Genomic DNA, 19,169 nt, shown 5'->3' on the forward strand with positions numbered 1-19,169 from the left:
ACCGCGATGAAGAGTGGCCCCCGCTTGCCGCAACTGGAGAAAGCCCTCGCACGAACCGAAGACCCAACACAGCCAAAAAATAAATAAATAAATAAATAAATAAATAAATAAGAAAAATCAACACTAATGTCAAATTGGGATCAATACAATAAAAAAAAAAAAAAAAAAAAAAAAAAAAAAAATACAAACACATGGAGGCTAAATAATACACTACTAAATAACCAAGAGATCACTGAAGAAATCAAAGAGGAAATCAAAAACTACATAGAAACAAATGACAATGAAAACACGATGACCCAAAGCCTATGGGATGCAGCAAAACCAGTTCTAAGAGGGAAGTTTATAGCAATATATTCTTACCTCTAGAAACAAGAAAAATCTCAAATAAACAACCTAACCTTACACCTACAGCAATTAGAGAAAGAGGAACCCAAAAAAACCCCAAAGTTAGCAGAAGGAAAGAAATCATAAAGATCAGATCAGATAATAAATGAAAAAGAAATGAAGGAAACAATAGCAAAGATCAATAAAACTAAAAGCTAGTTCTTTGAGAAGATAAAATTGATAAACCATTAGCCACACTCATCAAGAAAAAGAGGGAGAGGACTCAAATCAATAAAATTAGAAATGAACAAGGAGAAGTTACAACAGACACTGCAGAAATACAAAGGATCATGAGAGATTACTACAAGCAACTATATGCCAATAAAATGGACAACCTGGAAGAAATGGAAAAATTCTTAGAAAAGCACAACCTTCCAAGACCGAACCAGGAAGAAATAGAAAATATAAACAGACCAATCACAAGCACTGAAATTGAAACTGTGATTAAAAATCTTCCAACAAACAAAAGCCCAGGACCAGATGGCTTCACAGGCGAATTCTATCAAACATTTAGAGAAGAGCTAACACCTATCCTTCTCAAACTCTTCCAAAATATAGCAGAGGGAGGAACACTCCCAAACTCATTCTACGAGGCTACCATCACCCTGACACCAAAACCAGACAAAGCTGTCACAAAGAAAACTACAGGCCAATATCACTGATGAACACAGATGCAAAAATCCTCAACAAAATACTAGCAAACAGTATCCAACAGCACTTTAAACGGATCATACACCATGATTAAGTGGGGTTTATCCCAGTAATTCAAGGATTCTTCAATATACGCAAATCAATCAATGTGATACACCATATTAACAAACTGAAGGAGAAAAACCATATGATCATCTCAATAGATGCAGAAAAAGCTTTCTACAAAATTCAACACTGATTTATGATAAAACCTCTCCAGAAAGTAGGCTTAGAGGGAACTTACCTCAACATAATAAAGGCCATATATGACAAACCCGCAACCAACATGGTTCTCAATGGTGAAAAACTGAAACCATTTCCATTAAGATCAGGAACAAGACAAGGTTGTCCACTCTCACCACTATCATTCAACATAGTTTTGGAAGTTTTAGCCACACCAATGAGAGAAGAAAAAGAAATAAAAGGAATCCAAATAGAAAAGAAGAAGTTAAACTGTCACTGTTTGCAGATGACATGATACTATACATAGAGAATCCTAAAGATGCTACCAGAAAACTATTAGAGCTAATCAATGAATTTGTTACAGTAGCAGGATACAAAATTAATCTACAGAAATCTCTTACATTCCTATACACTAATGATGAAAAATCTGAAAGAGAAATTAAGGAAACACTCCCATTTACCACTGCAACAAAAAGAATAAAATATCTAGGAATAAACCTACCTAGGGAGACAAAAGACCTCTATGCAGAAAATTATAAGACACTGATGAAAGAAATTAAAAATGATACAAATAGATGGAGAGATATACCATGTTCTTGGATTGGAAAAATCAACACTGTGAAAATAACTATACTACCCAAAGCAATCTACAGATGCAATGCAATCCCTATCAAAGTACCACTGGCAGTTTTCACAGAACTAGAACAAAAAATTTCACAATTTGTATGGAAACACAAAAGACCCCGAATAGCAAAAACAGTCTTGAGAACGAAAAATGGAGCTGGAGGAATCAGGCTCCCTGACTTCAGACTATACTACAAAGCTACAGTAATCAAGACAGTATGGTACTGGCACAAAAACAGAAATATAGATCAATGGAACAGGATAGAAAGCCCAGAGATAAACCCACGCACATATGGTCACCTTATCTTTGATAAAGGAGGCAAGACTATACAGCGGAGAAAAGACAGCCTCTTCAATAAGTGGTGCTGGGAAAACTGGACAGGTACATGTAAAAGTATGAAATTAGAACACTCTCTAACACCATACACAAAAATAAACTCAAAATGGATTAAAGACCTAAATGTAAGGCCAGACACTATCAAACTCTTAGAGGAAAACATAGGCAGAACACTCTATGACATAAATCACAGCAAGATCCTTTTTGACCCACCTCCTAGAGAAATGGAAATAAAAACAAAAATAAACAAATGGGACCTAATAAAACGTCAAAGCTTTTGCACAGCAAAGGAAACCATAAACAAGACCAAAAGACAACCCTCAGAATGGGAGAAAATATTTGCAAATGAAGCAACTGACAAAGGATTAATCTCCAAAATTTACAAGCAGCTCATGCAGCTCAATATCAAAAAAACAAACAACCCAATCCAAAAATGGGCAGAAGACCTAAATAGACATTTCTCCAAAGAAGATATACAGATTGCCAACAAACACATGAAAGAATGCTCAACATCATTAATCACTAGAGAAATGCAAATCAAAACTACAATGAGATATCATCTCACACTGGTCAGAATGGCCATCATCAAAAAATCTAGAAACAATAAATGCTGGAGAGGGTGTGGAGAAAAGGGAACCCTCTTGCACTGTTGGTGGGAATGTAAACTGATATAGCCACTATGGAGAACAGTATGGAGGTTCCTTAAAACCTAAAAATAGGACTACCATATGACCCAGCAATCCCACTACTGGGCATATACCCTGAGAAAACCATAATTCAAAAAGAGTCATGTACCACAATGTTCACTGCAGCACTATTTACAATAGCCAGCACATGGAAGCAACCTACGTGTCCATCGATAGATGAATGGACAAAGAATATGTGGCACATATATACAATGGAATATTACTCAGCCATGAAAAGAAATGAAACAGTTATTTGTAGCGAGGTGGATGGACCCAGAGTCTGTCATACTGAGTGAAGTAAGTCAGAAAGAGAAAAACAAATACCGTATACTAACACATACATATGGAATCTAAAAAAAAATGGTTCTGAAGAACCTAGGGTCAGGATAGGAATAAAGATGCAGATGTAGAGAATGGACTTGAGGACACGGGGAGGGGGAAGGGTAAGCTGGGACAAAGTGAGAGAGTGGCATGGACATATATACAGTACCAAATGTAAAACAGATAGCTACTGGGAAGAAGCCGCATAGCACAGGCGGATCAGCTCAGTGCTTTGTGTCCACCTAGAGGGGTGGGATAGGAAGGGTGGGAGGGAGATGCAAGAGGGAGGGTATATGGGGATATATGTACACATATAGCTGATTCACTTTGTTCTACAGCAGAAACTAACACACCATTGTAAAGCAATTATACTCCAATAAAGATGTTAAAATAAATAGTAAAAAAAAAAAAAAGGATAAATAAAAAAATAAAAGGCAAATTTACTAAAAAAAAAAAAAATACACAAAGAACTCTCAAAACTTAACAATAAGAAAACAAAGCAATTAAAAAATGGGCCAAAGACCTAAATAGACACTTCACCAAAGATATATAAATGGCAAATAAGCATGTGAAGAATATAAAAGATGCTCCATATCATATGTCATCAGGGAAATATAAATTAAAACAACGAGATACCACTACACCCCTATTGGAATGGACAAAATCCAGAACACTGATAATAGCAATATGCTGGCAAGTATGCGGAGCAACAAACTCTCATTCATTGCTGGGGAATGTAAAATGGTTCGGCCACTTTGGAAGACATTTTGACAGTTTCTTACCAAACTAATCATACTCTTACCATATGATCCAGCAATCACACTTCTTGGTATTTGCCCAAAGGAGCTGAAAACTTATTTCTTCACAAAAACCTGCACACAAATGTTTACAGCACTTTTATTCATGATTGCCAAAACCTGGCAGCAACCAAGATGTCATCCTTCAGTAGGTGAATGGATATATAAACTGTGGTACCTCCGGACAATGGAATATTACTCAGTACTGAAAAGAAAGGAGCTATCAAGCCATGAAAAGACATGGAAGAACCTTAAAATCATATTATTGGACTTCCCTGGTGGCGCAGTGGTTAAGAATCCGCCTGCCAATGCAGGGGACACGAGTTCAAGCCTTGGTCTGGGAGGATCTCACATGCCGCGTATCAACTGGGCCCGTGCGCCACAACTACTGAGTCTGCGCTCTGGAGCCCACAAGCCACAAGTGCTGAGCCCGCATGCCACAACTGCTGAAGCCCGTGTGCCTAGAGCCTGTGCTCTGCAGTGGGAGAAGCCACCGCAATGAGAAGCCCGTGCACCGCAACAAAGAGTAGCCCCCGCTCACCACAACTAGAGAAAACCCGGGTGCAGCAACGAAGACCCAACGCAGCCAAATATAAATAAATAAACAGATTTATTTTTTTTAAAAATCATATTACTAACTGAAAGAAGCCAATCTGAAAAGGCTGTATACTATATTGTTCCAACTACATGACATTCTAGAAAAGGCAAAACTATGGAGACAGTAAAAAGATCAGTGGTTGCCAGGGATTGGTGTGAGGGGAACGGATGCAGAGGAGCACAGAAGGTATTTCAGGCAATGGAAATACTCTGTATGAAACTATTACAATGGATTCAAGTCATTATAAACTTGCCCAACCCCACAGAATGTACAATACCAAAAGTGACAATGTAAACTATGGACTTTGGGTGTTTACGATGTGTCAATGCAGGTTCATCAACTGTTAACAAATGTACCACTCTGGTGGGGTATGTTGATAACTGGAAAGGCTATGCATGAGTGGGAGCAAGGAGTATATGGGAAATCTCTGTACCCTCTCTCAAATTTGCTGTGAACCTAAAGATGTTCTAAAAAATTAAGTATTTTTTAAAAGTGGATTATAAATTACATATAATAGAATATAAGAATAGAACGGCAGTTCTCAAAGTTTAGTGTACAAACCCCTGGGGAGTCCCTAAGATACTATCAGGGTGTTCACAAGGTCAAAACTATTTTTATAATATCAAAACAATATATGCCTTTTTCATTTCTCACTAAATATTTTAAGGCGGGGGGTGGTGCTGACATTTGCACTGATAGCACAAAGCCGTGATAAATAAAACTGAAGGCACCTTCACACGAATTAAGCCTGTAAGCACCAAACCTTACTAGTGCTCACTGTATTTAATCTCCATTGCTATTTACTCAGAGTTTAAAAATAAATAAAACCAGCAAGAACAAAACTGTTTCACTTAAGAAATTCCTTAATGTAACCATAAAGAATTATTTTTACTAAATTTCAACCCTCAAGTATACTTGCTTTTAATATTCTGTGTGAGGAAATAGGAAGAACATATAAAGCATTTCTGTAGCATACAGAAGTACAAGGAAGTATGAGGAAATGCAATGGTGCTATTGTTTAAGTTGGGAGCTGACCTAGCTAATTTCTTTTTTCAAGAAACACTATTTTACCTGAAAGAAAAACTAACAGAAACTATGGTTCATCAGACTTGGGTATCTGGCAGTTTTTTGAAAATGAACTAAGTGTGCCCATCACTTCAAGGAAAACAAACTGACAGTATTTGTTTGGCAATGATAAAATTCAAGCTTTCAAGCAAAAATTAGAATTTTGAAAACTATATCCACTACAGTGAGCTTCATTGCTTTCCAATACTTAAACACTTTTCTGTGAGATATGTGAAGATATTAATATGATTTTTTATCCTGTATAATGAACAATGTGTCAAATGTATAACTCGGTGAACCAATATTTTCCATGTCACCAACGTATGTTACAAAATTACATAGGGGTTAGACAGTCATTCAAAGTGCAAGATATACCAGTGAACTTTAACATCACAAAAAGTCCATTGATATGGTTTCAGATTCCACTTTGCAGCTAACCTCTCAGAAACTACCACATGTTGAGTTTTAGCATAGTACCAAATTACCTAAAAAAGCTATTAAAACACTCCTCCTTTTCCAATTATCTATCTGTGGAAGATTAGATTTTCTCCTGCCAAAACTACATATCACAACAGATTAAATTTAGAAATAGATATGAGAATCCAGCTGTCTTATATTAAGCCAGACATTAACAAGAATTGCAGAATAGTACAACAATACCAGTCCTCTCACTAAATATTTTTTCGTTCTGGAAAAGTTATTTTTAACAAATATATATTAACATACAATCATTTTTTAAATTAATAAATCAACATTTTAAAAATTTCTCAGCTTTAATTTCTAATATGGTAAATAGATACTTACAACCCACATAAAAGGAAGCACTTTGAGGTTCTCAATTTTTAAGTGTAAAGGGGTCCTGAGACCAAAAAAAAAAAAAAGTTGACAACTGAAGATACAGCAAATTATTAAACAAATGGATAATAGAGTCAAAGAAAATACAACAGGGCAAACAAATTTTAACAGTGGAAAAGACAAAGGCAAAGGACTTATTCCATTGTAGATTTAATTTGAACTTGTTATCAAGAGATAAAAAGGTTGTAGAGTGTGTTTAGGCTATCTTAATCAGGCTTTTAGAAGCATACAATGAGATGATATAATTAAAAAGTACTTCAATTTTATGAGGCTGTTTACTTCAAGAATCTTATTGCAGAGTACCTAGAAATGAAGAGGGATAGGAAAAAGGCCTATAATGCAGCTTTACAGGATACATGTGCTTCCTCTTCACTTCATTATGAACGATGCAGAAAAGAATAAGAAGAAAAACTGTCTTGTTCAAATGTAATTATTTCTATTATTCTAACCTCTAAGACAGAATTAGAAAGAAGTGCTGAGTGAAAGTCAGCTAGATATATTAGTTGCAAGACTATTTTGTGATTTAAATCACTGGTAATATTACCATCTTGAGGCAAAATCAAGTATTACAATTTTCAATGACAAAGAACCTGAGAAGTGTTCCAGCTAGTCTTTTCTTAAGAACCATGCTTTTCATAAAAGACAATCAAGTATTTTACTACTCCACATTCACCACCCTCCAAGCCACTCCTAAGAAAAAAATCTTTAAAGTTCTTTAATGAAGAAAAAAATTAAAAGAATGTTATTTAAATAGAGAAATAAAAGGGATGCCCTAAAAAAACAGTCAAGTTAAAAATGAAAGCATAGCCAAAAACCGAACAATTAATGTAATTCAATGTGTCAACTTAATAATTAAAACAGCCATGGCTAATTCTTAAAGAGCAATGTTACACATTTTAAGCACAGCTTTAGATAAAAGTTGTGTTTGGTAACTCAACACTCATTGTTAATTTCATTTTATACGTTATAATTGCTGTCACACTTAAATTCTCTCATTTTGTAACAGAGGAGGTACTAGCCTCCTTACTATCGATATTTTCCCCTCACCTTGACCCACAAGATTTTCATGTGAATTTTCCCAAGTATGCCATGAACAATCTAGTTTTTACTGACAATCTAATCCAAAATCTACCCTTACCTCTTGCAGACATTCATCTATTGAATTTCGGCTAAATCCAATAAAACCTACTTGTGTGTGTCTGTCTGTGTCTGTCTGTGTCTGCGCACGTCTGTATCTGCGTGTGTCTCCCTGAGTCTGGATATGTCTGTTGGTGTGTGCCTCTGTGTCTGTCAGTGCATCCCTATGTGCCTGCGTCTCTGTGCATCAACATGTTGATGTATATACACACACACATCAGGATACCATAAGGATTATAAGAATCAGAGGAGAAAAAAAGAAATAAAGGCTAGAAAGATATAATAGAAATAAAGGCTAGAAAGATATAATAGTATTGTTTTATCTTTTAGCAGTTAGTCTTTTCCAGTTTAAATTGATAGACATAGTATGAACAAATATTTCCCTTAAAAGCATAGGTCTAGATTTAAGTCCAAGATTAAAGACAATACGCATATGGCCCATTTCTAGCCATCATTTTATATCCAAAACTGTGAAGTAGCCTGAATAACCTCCATATTCCTGTTTATACTCCATTTTGCTTCCAATTCAATGACAGATTTACAATACATACAGATAGCAAGAGAAAGAGAAAGAGGAAGAATGCACAAGCTTGCAAGCACCCATCTTTCCCTCTGCTTCTTCACCAAGTGGCTGGATTATGCCTTTACCAGAGTCAATCAAATCCTCTGAGATAAACAAAGGGTACTTCCAATAGCCCGCAAACTATATAACTTGTTCCTATGAAGTAAGGCTTTGTCACCTTTGTGGACTATAATAGTTTTAAAAATAGTTTAAATAACCTAATTTTTTGGTCAATAATTACATGGCAGTGATGACTTATCCTGTGTTCTTTTAATAGCAATGATTTTGAAGTCTAAGCCCTCTCCCCTTAAGAACATTACCCTAATTCCAAACCGCCACCAAATGAGAATCTGTTCTGCATATAGTACTAATTTACTAACTATATCCAACCTGTTGATGATTGCAATGTTTGGTGCAAGCCGCGCGGCAACTGAAGGGTGAACAGAGGGGAATGGACACTATTTCTGAAGAAGTCTTCTGTTGCTTTAGACTGCAAAACCTTTGTTTCCCAGAGCTGCAGAGAAAAACAAAATGTTTGCTCTAAAAAAAAAAAAAAAATAGGATATTTACTCCTATATTTTTTACTTTTAAATTGTCAGCTGAAGGCACAATAAATGGGTAAGTATTAAACTATAATTAAGGGGTTTGAATTTAATTTATCCATTTTTTTAAGCTGAAAAAACAAAAGAGAGAAACTTCTACTGTCTACAAACCTGCTTCAAGTCTTTTAAGACTTGTTCCTCTATACCTTCTTCAGCAAATAGATCCCGCACTCCTTCAATTACATCTTCAATTACAGATCTGTAGAGTTTAGGCTACATAAAAGCAATTGTTAAAAGTTTTACATTCTCAAGTTTGAGTGTATCCAGCCTTAAAAAACATGCAGTGTACACTTTCTAATCTTATATTTGAAGAAAAGCCACCATAAGGAGTTTCCCTCTGTGCATCCTATTCCCAATACAGTCTTAGCTTTCCATAAATTGGTTAACTTCAGACCCATAGTCTCAGCCTATCTATAAGGCTGAATCACAATACCACAAAAAAATATGAGATAATCAAGATGTATGGTTACTTTTAGGATCCTTGGCTTTTGTGTCAGTATTTAACCTCCACACTCCTTTTTAAAAAGGAAATTAATTTAAGACAGGTGGAAATGAACCTTTTGTTTTCAATTTACCTTTTTCTCAGAGGGACCCAGAGAGCTTTTTTAGAGTTTACTATATTACTCCATAAATGTAAATAAATTCCAAGCCATACATTTGGGGTGAGCATCTACAATAGGGTCACCAAAGCCTGTCCCGCTTCCAAAATACACAGAGTCCAAAAAGATATTCTGAACCATGGTCAAGTAAAAGTACAACTGCACCAAAAAGGATTTCCTAAGAGAAACTAAGTAGGACATAAACAAACCTTACCCTTCCACAATCTGCATACTGCAGAGACTAAGTAACATCCTAAAAGCAGATCTTTACCAGATTAAAAACTGGTCAATATCAAAAGAAAAATAGCCCTGTGAAATAAACTCAGTCCTTCAAATCTATGTAAACTGTGCTCCACTCCCACCCTAGTCCAAAATGGCAATGCTGGGAAATTCCCTGGCAGTCCAGTGGTTAGGACTCGGCGCTTTCACTGCCTGGGTTCAATCCCTGGTGTGGGAACTAAGATCCCGCAAGCCACGCGGCACCGCCAAAAAAGATCAAATAAAAATAAATAAAATTAAAAATTAAAAAATGCAAAAAAAGAATGGCAATGCTAAGTGTACTGACAATACTGACCTAGTGGAAGTTCTACTGATAAGAAATAATAAAATAGGAATTTAGTTGAATTGCTGTTATTTCAAATTGCTTAATCAGGCCAAATTGAAAATTCTGTCCTTCTAGGACTGCTTTTTCATACTACTCAGTAAATATTCTAAGTACTCCTGTTCATGCGAAGAGTAGTTAGGTATTAAACGTATTCCTTCTAAAGACCCAGAGTGAGCCTATGAAAAAGCCAATCAGTAATATTTAAATAATATGTTATTCAAAAGCATAGCCAATAAGATTAAGTGCCCTAGATTAGTTCCTTCTTCTAAAACAGTTTACCCTGAAAAAGCCGTGCTTAATTGATGTTTCAGTGTTAGTCCCAGCTAGTGTGATCACACTTAAAGCTAGAGGTAAAAACTCCTAGGGATAAAAACATCTTTTAAGATCTACCCTCAGAATGTAACAGCAGCCATCAAAAATAACCCATTAGGGCTTCTCTGGTGGCACAGTGGGTAAGAATCTGCCTGCCAGTGCAGGGGACATGGGTTCGAGCCCTGCTCCAGGAAGATCCCACATGCCATGGAGCAACTAAGCCCGTGTGCCACAACAACTGAGCCTGCATGCTACAACTACGGAAGCCCACGTGCCTAGAGCCTGTGCTCCGCAGCAAGAGAAGCCACCGCAATGAGAAGCCTGCACGCCACAATGAAGAGTAGCCCCCGCTCGCCACAACTAAAGCCCACGCACAGCAACAAAGACCCAATGAAGCCAAAAATAAATAAATAAATAAATTTATTAAAAAAAATAAAAAATAACCCATTAGAACACAATTTTTCAAAAGCAAAGTAGGAATTGAACATACTTTCTCTTCTAGGACTACAGTTAGATTTTATATTCTCTCCCTGTTATCTTCATTAGTATATGTATAGTCCACTATGCATACATAGCCCAGGAAATCCATCTTAACCTCTTCCCTATTTAAAAGAAAACACACATACACACTCCTTGGAGTTTCACCATCAAATAAAATGGTATACACGGTAAGCTTACATTCAAGCATAATTATTTCACACATATTAAAACACATTATCAGAAAAAGGATACACATTAAAATAATAACTTGTCGTCAGAAATGAACCATTTTATCCTGCGTATGTATAGATGGAACCCATAAAACAACACAGATCTGGACAAGCACATTGCCTTTCACCAAATGTGAAGTCTGTTGAAATGAACTGAAAACAAACGTGACTTCTTGACTTTTTTTCTTTAAATCAATTTTTAAGATTGATAGAGGGCCTCACAAGACCATTTAGCCTGTCAGTTCTCATGTGAGGTTTACGTCCTCCTTAACGGTAACAAAGCAACGTCTGGGTTTATCAATTCCAACTGTACACTTAAACATTAAGATGCTTAAGGATGGGTAAATGGAGGGGTGGGGGAGAACTCTAAAAATATGTGGTGGGGTAACGTAAAGTATCACATTACCTATTATTTCGGGTAAATAATATAGCTTAGAATCAACAGTAGTCATACTAAAATTAAGAACTACAATTAGAGTACAACTGAACTCAGTAATTCTAAACACACTAAACGGGGAGGCTTAAGGTGCGTTCCATCTCTAACCACCTTCTCAAATCCTCACTCTAGAGGACCTCAGTTCGATAAGGAGTGAGAAGGAGAAGAAGAGGGGCACTTGTTCTTCTGGCGGGGGGCCAGGTCCAACTTCCGGCTGAGCTACTGGCCCTCATCCACTTCCTCCAACACGGAGGAGAAGAACAGAGGAGCCCCTAAGGGAAAGGGCTCCTGAAAGTCTGTAAAGAACCAGGAGGGGAAAAAAAGGGTGTGCGCAACTCCGCTGCCATGAGCCCAGGACCGCGCTCCCTCTGCACGGAGCGCCGGCCGAAAGGCCAGGCTGGAGGTCCTTACCACCGGGTTGACGCCGTCCATGACCGCTGCTCCGGCGCCTCGCCCCTTGCGCCTGCGCAGCACGCGGTGCGCCTCCGCGGACCGCTCCTTGGGCGCTTTGAACGTAGGTGCACGTTGTCCGCGCAACTACGTCAGGACGCTGGGGGCGGGGCAGGGGAGGAGAGAAAGGTTAATGACGAGGGTAAAGTGGAGTCGCGCTGCAGAGGCAGGGAAGAGGTTGACCTGCACGTGCAAAGAGACCAGATAAAACGGGGTGGTTTAAGTCCGGTGTAACCAACTTTGGGCCGTTCACATGACCCTTGAAGAGCCTTTATTTTCTCAATCTATAAAATAAAGGCTAAGAAAATAGGGGATGAGCAATGCAGCGGTAGATCCCAGTTCACTTTACCTTTGAGAAGAGGGGAGCTAGTGGTATCTGTCTTCTCCTTCTGCCAATTTTCATTCCTCCTCTTACGCCCCAGTCACAGCTGAACTCCAGTATATAATAAGAGTCAAACTCTTCTAAGATTGGTTCTCCAAGTGTAAGACAGCAACATCAGCTTCATCTGGAAACCCTTTAAAAATGCAAATTATTGGGTCCCTCCCCAGACCTACTGAATCAGAAACTCTGAGGCTGGGACCTAGGCTTCTGTAACTTTAACATGCTCTCCAGGTGATTCTGATGGGCACTTAAATGAGACTCTTTGTCCCAAAGCAAAGATTTTCAGCTTTGGCTGCACACTGAAATCACCTGGGGAGCTTAATAAAGGTTTGGCACCGGAGTCTCACTCCACAGAATCTGATTCTATTATGCAGCCAAGTTGGAGAACCACTGCTAAAATAAAGTCAGCACCCCAATACCACCCAGGCTCCTTTTCCTCCTCAGGCAGAAATCACACTCTTGACCTGTAATAACTCCCTCCTTCCCGTGAAGGGTAGAGCATATAGGGGCATACCTTGCCTAGGGCTGACGGTAGATGTAAGCACAGATAACCTGGAGGGTTAGATAAGGGAACAAGTCATTTATTGCCACTACTCTGCCTTTTAAAACAGCCTTTCTAGCCTGCAGATAGATCCTGACCTAACCAGATGGCTAAGTTAATGAATGATTAAAAATCCTATCAGGTTTAAAATTGGCTGTTTATTTATTTATTTGTGCATGTAAGTTCAGTAGAGCTATTTATGTCCAACCATTCTGTATTTGCTTTGCCTGGGTCAGGTACCTTATAGTTTGTGAGTTTCAAGAAGCTAATTTATACGAAGCCCTTTAGAAGACTTTCCTAAATTGAAAACTATCTGAAATTTCTTTTACAAAAAGCCAAGAATGTTACATACTGATTTTTAATGATTGTATCTCTACCTGGCAATTTACTACCAGAAGTATTCAAAGTGACTTAACTTATACCCAAAACAGAAAGCTAAAAGTAGGCATTGATTCCTACTGATATCATAAAAATTCAATTAAATTATTCAATTATTCAGCTTATTGCCGAAAAATCTCATTTTTCATCTTTTTCATAGCCAAGTTTTAAAACTTTATTCCTAAATGCATAGGATTGGTAATCACCTAACTTTTTGTGATAGCATACTGTTTTATATTACTTCATTACATATTTTACCCTTCTCAGGGCTACACTATAGATCATACATACTTTTGAAATTAAACTTGGACCATGGTACCCATAAAAAGTGTGACTAAGTTGAACTGTTGTTTCTTAGTATACTTAGTAGACTCAGGTTGCCAAGAGGTTATGTAACTGGCAGAGAAATGTCAGTAACTTTCCATTTGCCCCTGGTGGTCTGTCTGCATGGTCACTAGTAGACTAAGATGTAGTTTCTTCCCAATAATGGACAATGGCTTTTAGAGGAGGTATACTTTAACCTACGTTCCAGGTGAATCCAAGTTGCAAACCTGCTCTGGACCTGAGATAGCCAGCTTCCAAGATGGCCCCCAAAGATCCTTACCTCCTGGTATTTGCGACCTTGTGTTCTCCCCTCCCACATTGTACCATGGTTTGTCTGGGTGACCAACAGAATAAAGCAGAAGTAATGATGTATCACTTCTAAGATTAGGTTATAAACGACTGTGGCTTCCTTCCTTGGGATTCCTTCAGATCACTCACTTGGGAGAAGACAGCTGTCATGTTGTGAGGACAGTCAAGCACTCCGCCTATGGAGAGGCCCATGTGGCAAGGAACCAAGACTCCAGCCCATAGCCAACAGGGATCCCTGTTGGAAATTGATCCCTCCCCATTTGGGCTGTCAGATGATTGCAGTCCTGACTTGTCTGCATCCCTTTGAGAGACTTTGAACCAGAACCACCCTCTAGGCATCTCCCAGATTCCCAAACCTCAGAAACTGTGTGAGATAATAAATATTTGTCATTTTAAGCAGTTAAGTTTGGGGATAATTTGTTACCCAAAATGGGATAACTAATACAGGACCCATTCTCTGATTGGACTGTGCCTAGTGAAGGCTTGGTTTTTCCTCATTGTAATCGCAGCATTTAAAGTTTCTTGAGTACCCTCATCAGTCACAACAGCATTTGAAAAGTATGTAAAGGAATCTTTATAGGCTGATATTTGATAGTGTTGACCCCAGGTTATCATCAAACAAGCAGACTGTTGTAGTCATGTAATGATCACATTTCTTTTGTCAATTTTTCAAACTCAGAGGGGAAGTGTGTTGCATACACAAAAGACTTTTGATGCTAAAATTGAAATTTCAAGATCCCAAAGCCTCAGTGAGGCAATTTTACAGTAACTTTTTTTTTTTTTTACGTTAGTAATTAGAGAATAAAAAAGGAATGCTGAGCTTTGGTCTCTGAGTATACAATTTTTGAAATTACACCTGTGGCAAAGAATAAAGCTCTTCCCCAATTGCCCATCACAGTTCAGAGCATCAGATTTTCATTTTCTCCTGCTTTGTTTAGAGGCTATAATATCTATTTAACATATCATTTGTAATCAACACTAGTTTTGTAACATTTAAGCAAATCTTAATAATCAGATTAATTTCTCTGCATTCTGTAAGTTCATATTACTTTTGCCTAGAGGTTTCAGTGATATTATAAAAGTAAAGAAAAAACTTATTTGTTTATTGTGAGAAAAGACCATATCTATGAAGTCCTTTCTCTGAATAAGAATGTTTTTAAAAATGTATTTTAGAGAGACAGCCCATTATCTTTTACATATTAAATTTTACAGTCAAATGCAGGGCATTTCAGTAACTCTAGACGCTAAATAATATATTTATCAGTAATGAAAAATACAAGTTAGGCTATGAGCATATGCCTTAAGGCAGCAAATATTCACAATTAGTTTCTGAACATTTTTCACCCAATGCACTAAACCCAGCAGTATTGTGTTTCTCTGCCTCTGTTTCATCCTTCACATCATTCAGGAAATGAAAATCACATAATCTCTGCCTCACCTTATAACTTTGAAATGCCTGCAATGTTAGTAGTTCTGATTTGTTTATACTCTGCACTTTTATAACATTTTCCATTTTCTAATACAACTCTAAAATCAACTTATATTATTTGAACATCAGATACAATTCCACCACGATGAATCCTTCCCTCCTACCCCAACAGGATTTCAGTTAAAATGATCATGTGACACAGTGCGATGGCCAACTGGTGACCCTATCACACGGTGGAACACTGTTAATGGTCACATTACTACCTATTTTTAAATGTTTTAATATTAATATTAAAGAGATGTATGAAAATTAGTGACTATAATTAACTCAAGGAAAGTGTGAAGGATGACTTCAAACACAGTTTTCCCTATGGCTACTTTTCAACATTCTCATCAGGGTCTTGATAAGAATTCAGTAATTTCCAAGCTAACAAATTATTCCATTTTCATTTCTTTAATCACAATGTGTATAATCAAATGTGAACATGAAATATTAGCAAGAATAATGTCTGTTGTCTCCAGTGAATTTTCCAACCTAAATTTCTACTTAGAGAAGATGGAGGTAAAGACCAATAAATTGAACTTAAGGCTATGACCTGGAAAGAACCAACCAGCTTTGTTCCCATAGTAACTGTACTTATCTTCTTTCCTAATTGGTCTCATTTTGTAAGATGTAAAGGTAGCATCTTGAATATTCTATACTATCCTAGGTGCTTCAAATATCAGGAGAGGCAGGGACGACATGGAGTAGACACGCTCCTTCCTATTCCTTCTGCTAAGTACAGCTAAAAAAAACTCTGGATATTACACATAAAACAAAGATAAGAAGACTCTGAAAGGCAGAGAGAAGAGCATAGACAGTTAGGGACCTCACAACCCAAAGAATGACACAGCAGTAAATCCCCTTGTTTTCTTTTTGCCTTGCCTATACCAGCCTGGGTACTGGTGAAGCTTGCAACCCGGAAACATCAAAGGTCACAGACCAAAAAGAACAAAAGCCTTTCTTCTCTAGCTAAGGACCAGAAAAGGGGCAGCAAGACAGAAAACTTTTAGACAATAACTGCTCTACTTCAAACGCCACAGGAAAAAAGCAGCCCCACCCAGAGCCGTCAGCAAAGGCAGAGTAGGGAGTTTAAACTTCCACTCTTGCCCGGCTGTAACGAGGTGCAGCCATCCCCACAATGTCACTGGAGGTCACCTGGGATGCCTGGACTCGTCCCCCCAGCCCAGCTATGATGAGGCATCCCCACCAGCCACTAGGGTTGTGTCAGAGAAGACCAAGACCTTCATTCCTGCTGGGTGATATTGAGACCTCCCCCTGCAGGGTCCGTGGGGGCCATGTGAGAAGGAGTTACAAGGTCCCCTTCCCTGCGTCAACCAGCGCGATGTCAGTGGAAGCCGGGTGGGGGGCCTGAACCCCTACCCTACCCAACTGTCACGAGGAGACCCTCCTTCCCTGGGCTGTCAACAGAGGCTGAGCCAGAAATAAGGCCTGGAAACCTTGGCAATAGCAAGTGGGTACTTTCACTTTCCCCTACTGGCCCTGTGTCAGAGGAGACCTACTAAAATAGAAGATTTAAACAAGATCCAGAGTCTCATAATAACCAAAGTGTCCAGGATGCAATTGAAAATCATTTGTTATACCAAGAACCAGGAAAATCTCTACTTGAATGAGAAAAGACAATTGACACCAACACAGAGATGACTAAGAGGTTGGAATTATCTGGAATTATCTGACAAGAATCTAGCCTTCATAAAACTGCTTTAATGAGCAATTAAGCAAGCAATTTAACAGGCGCTTTAAACAAATGAAAAAATAGAAAGCCTCAGCAAAGAAACAGAAGATATAAAGAAGAACCAAATGGATATTTTAAAACTGAAAATAACAATAACCAAAATAAAAAGTTCAATGGATAGGCTTGTTATGGATTGAATTATGTCTCCCCTAAAATTTTGAAGTCCTAACTCCCAGCACTTCAGAATGTGACCTTATTTGGAAATAGAGTCACTGCAGATATAATTAGTTAAGATGAGATCATACTGTAGGAGGATGGGCCCCTAATCCAATATGACTGATGTACTTATAAGAAAAGGACAAAGATAGACAGAAAGACAGCCATGTGAGAACAGAGGCAGAGATTGGAGTGATGCATCTACAAGCCAAGGAACACCAAGGATTATTGGCAAACACCAGAAGCTAGAAGAGACAAGGAAGAAATTCTCCCCTACAAGTTTCAGAGGTAGTATGGCTCTATCAACACCTTGATTTCAAACTTCTTGCCCAACTTCAAACTTAGGACAATAAATTTCTATTATTTTAAACTACCCAGTTTATGGTAGTTTGTTATGGCAGCCCTAGGACACTAGTGCAGGGCTCAACAGTAGAACGGAAATGAGAAAGGAAAGAATCAGTGAACTTGAAGATAGAACAATAGAAATAACCCAATTTGAACAACAGAGAGAAAACAGTCAATTCAAATGTAAGTGGATTTCTTGTCAGAAACCATGGAGGCCAGAAGGAAGAGGCCTGAAAGAAAAGTGCTAAAAGAAAAGAACCATCAACTCAGAATCCCATACCCAGTGATAACATTCTTCAGGAAATAAAGGGAAAATCAAAACATTCTCAAATGAAAAGAAACTAAGATAACTTATCACCAGCAAAACTACCCTAAAAGGATGGCTAAAGGAAGTTTTGAAATAGAAAGGAAATGATAAAAAGGAGGAATATCAGGAAGAAAGAAGAATGAAAAGTAAAAATATATGTAAATATAGTAGACTTTTCTTCTTTTGAGTTTGCTAGTGTGTTTGACAGTTGAAGCAAAAATTGTAATAGTGCCTCATGTGGTTCTCAAATTCTATTATCAGTAGGGGAGGATAAAGGAAAACACGGTTTCTTCAATTCACTGGAACTGGTAAAAATGTTGACTATGATAAGTTCTGCGTGTATAATGTAATACCTAGAGCAACCACTAAAAAAAAAGCTACACAAAGAAATACACTATAGATAAATACTATAGATAAATCAAAATGGCATTCTAAAAAAATGTGTAAGTAACCAACAGGAAGGCAAAAAAAAGAAAAAGAAAAGAGAAATAAAGAACAGAGGGGACAAACAGAAACCAAAAAGGCACAAATGAGTGTTGGCAAGAATGTGAAGAAAGTGTAAAATGGTGCAGTTACTTGGAAAACAGTTTGGCAGTTTCTTGAAAAGTTAAGTATAAATTTACCGTATGACCCAGCTATTCCGCTCATACACAAGAGAAATGAAAATATATGTTGACACAAATACCTGAACATGAATGTTTGTAGCAGAGCTATTGATGATAGTGAAAAAGTGGTGAAAACCCAAATGTCCACCAAGGGATGAATGGGTAAATAAAATGAGGTATAGGGACTTCCCTGGTGGCACAGTGGTTAAGAATCTGCCTGCCAATGCAGCAGACACGGGTTCGAGCCCTGGTCTGGGAAAATCCCACATGCCGCAGAGCAACTAAGCCCGTGCACCACAGCTACTGAGCCTGCGCTCTAGAGGCTGTGCTCCGCAACAAGAGAAGCCACCGCAATGAGAAGCCCACACACCGCAACGAAGAGTAGCCCCTGCTCACCGCAACTAGAGAAAGCCCACATGCAGAAACGAAGACCCAACGTAGTCAAAAATAAATAAATAAATAAATTTATTTTTTAAAAATGTGATATAGCCATACAATGGAATACTATTTGACAATAAAAAGGAATGAAGTATTGATATATGCATGAACCTGGATGAACAACATGGATGAACCTCAAAAACATACTAAGTGAAAGAAGCCAGAGACAAAATGCCTATATTATAAAATTCTATTTTTATGAAATATC

General features: G+C 37.8%; 1 protein-coding gene across 2 annotated transcripts in view; it reads right to left on the bottom strand.

The window, feature by feature from the left end:
- GTF2A1L (general transcription factor IIA subunit 1 like) overlaps window positions 1–13,168 on the bottom strand; it is a 60,035-nt gene extending 46,867 nt beyond the window's left edge. The window contains exons 1-4 of one of the 2 annotated variants that reach the window (XM_057558384.1): window positions 12,302–13,168; window positions 11,914–12,135; window positions 8,953–9,054; window positions 8,630–8,753 (exon numbers count right to left, since the gene is read on the bottom strand). In XM_057558384.1, coding sequence (XP_057414367.1) covers window positions 8,630–8,753; window positions 8,953–9,054; window positions 11,914–11,934 — 247 coding nt within the window. In that variant the 5' untranslated portion in view covers window positions 11,935–12,135; window positions 12,302–13,168. Of the gene's footprint in view, window positions 1–8,629; window positions 8,754–8,952; window positions 9,055–11,913; window positions 12,190–12,301 lie in introns of those variants that run through there. The other variant, XM_057558385.1, reaches the window with a different exon arrangement.
- Between the last annotated feature and the right edge of the window lie 6,001 nt (window positions 13,169–19,169).

Source organism: Balaenoptera acutorostrata, chromosome 12, assembly GCF_949987535.1.
Source record: "Balaenoptera acutorostrata chromosome 12, mBalAcu1.1, whole genome shotgun sequence".
In the NCBI taxonomy this organism is placed as follows: domain Eukaryota; kingdom Metazoa; phylum Chordata; class Mammalia; order Artiodactyla; family Balaenopteridae; genus Balaenoptera; species Balaenoptera acutorostrata.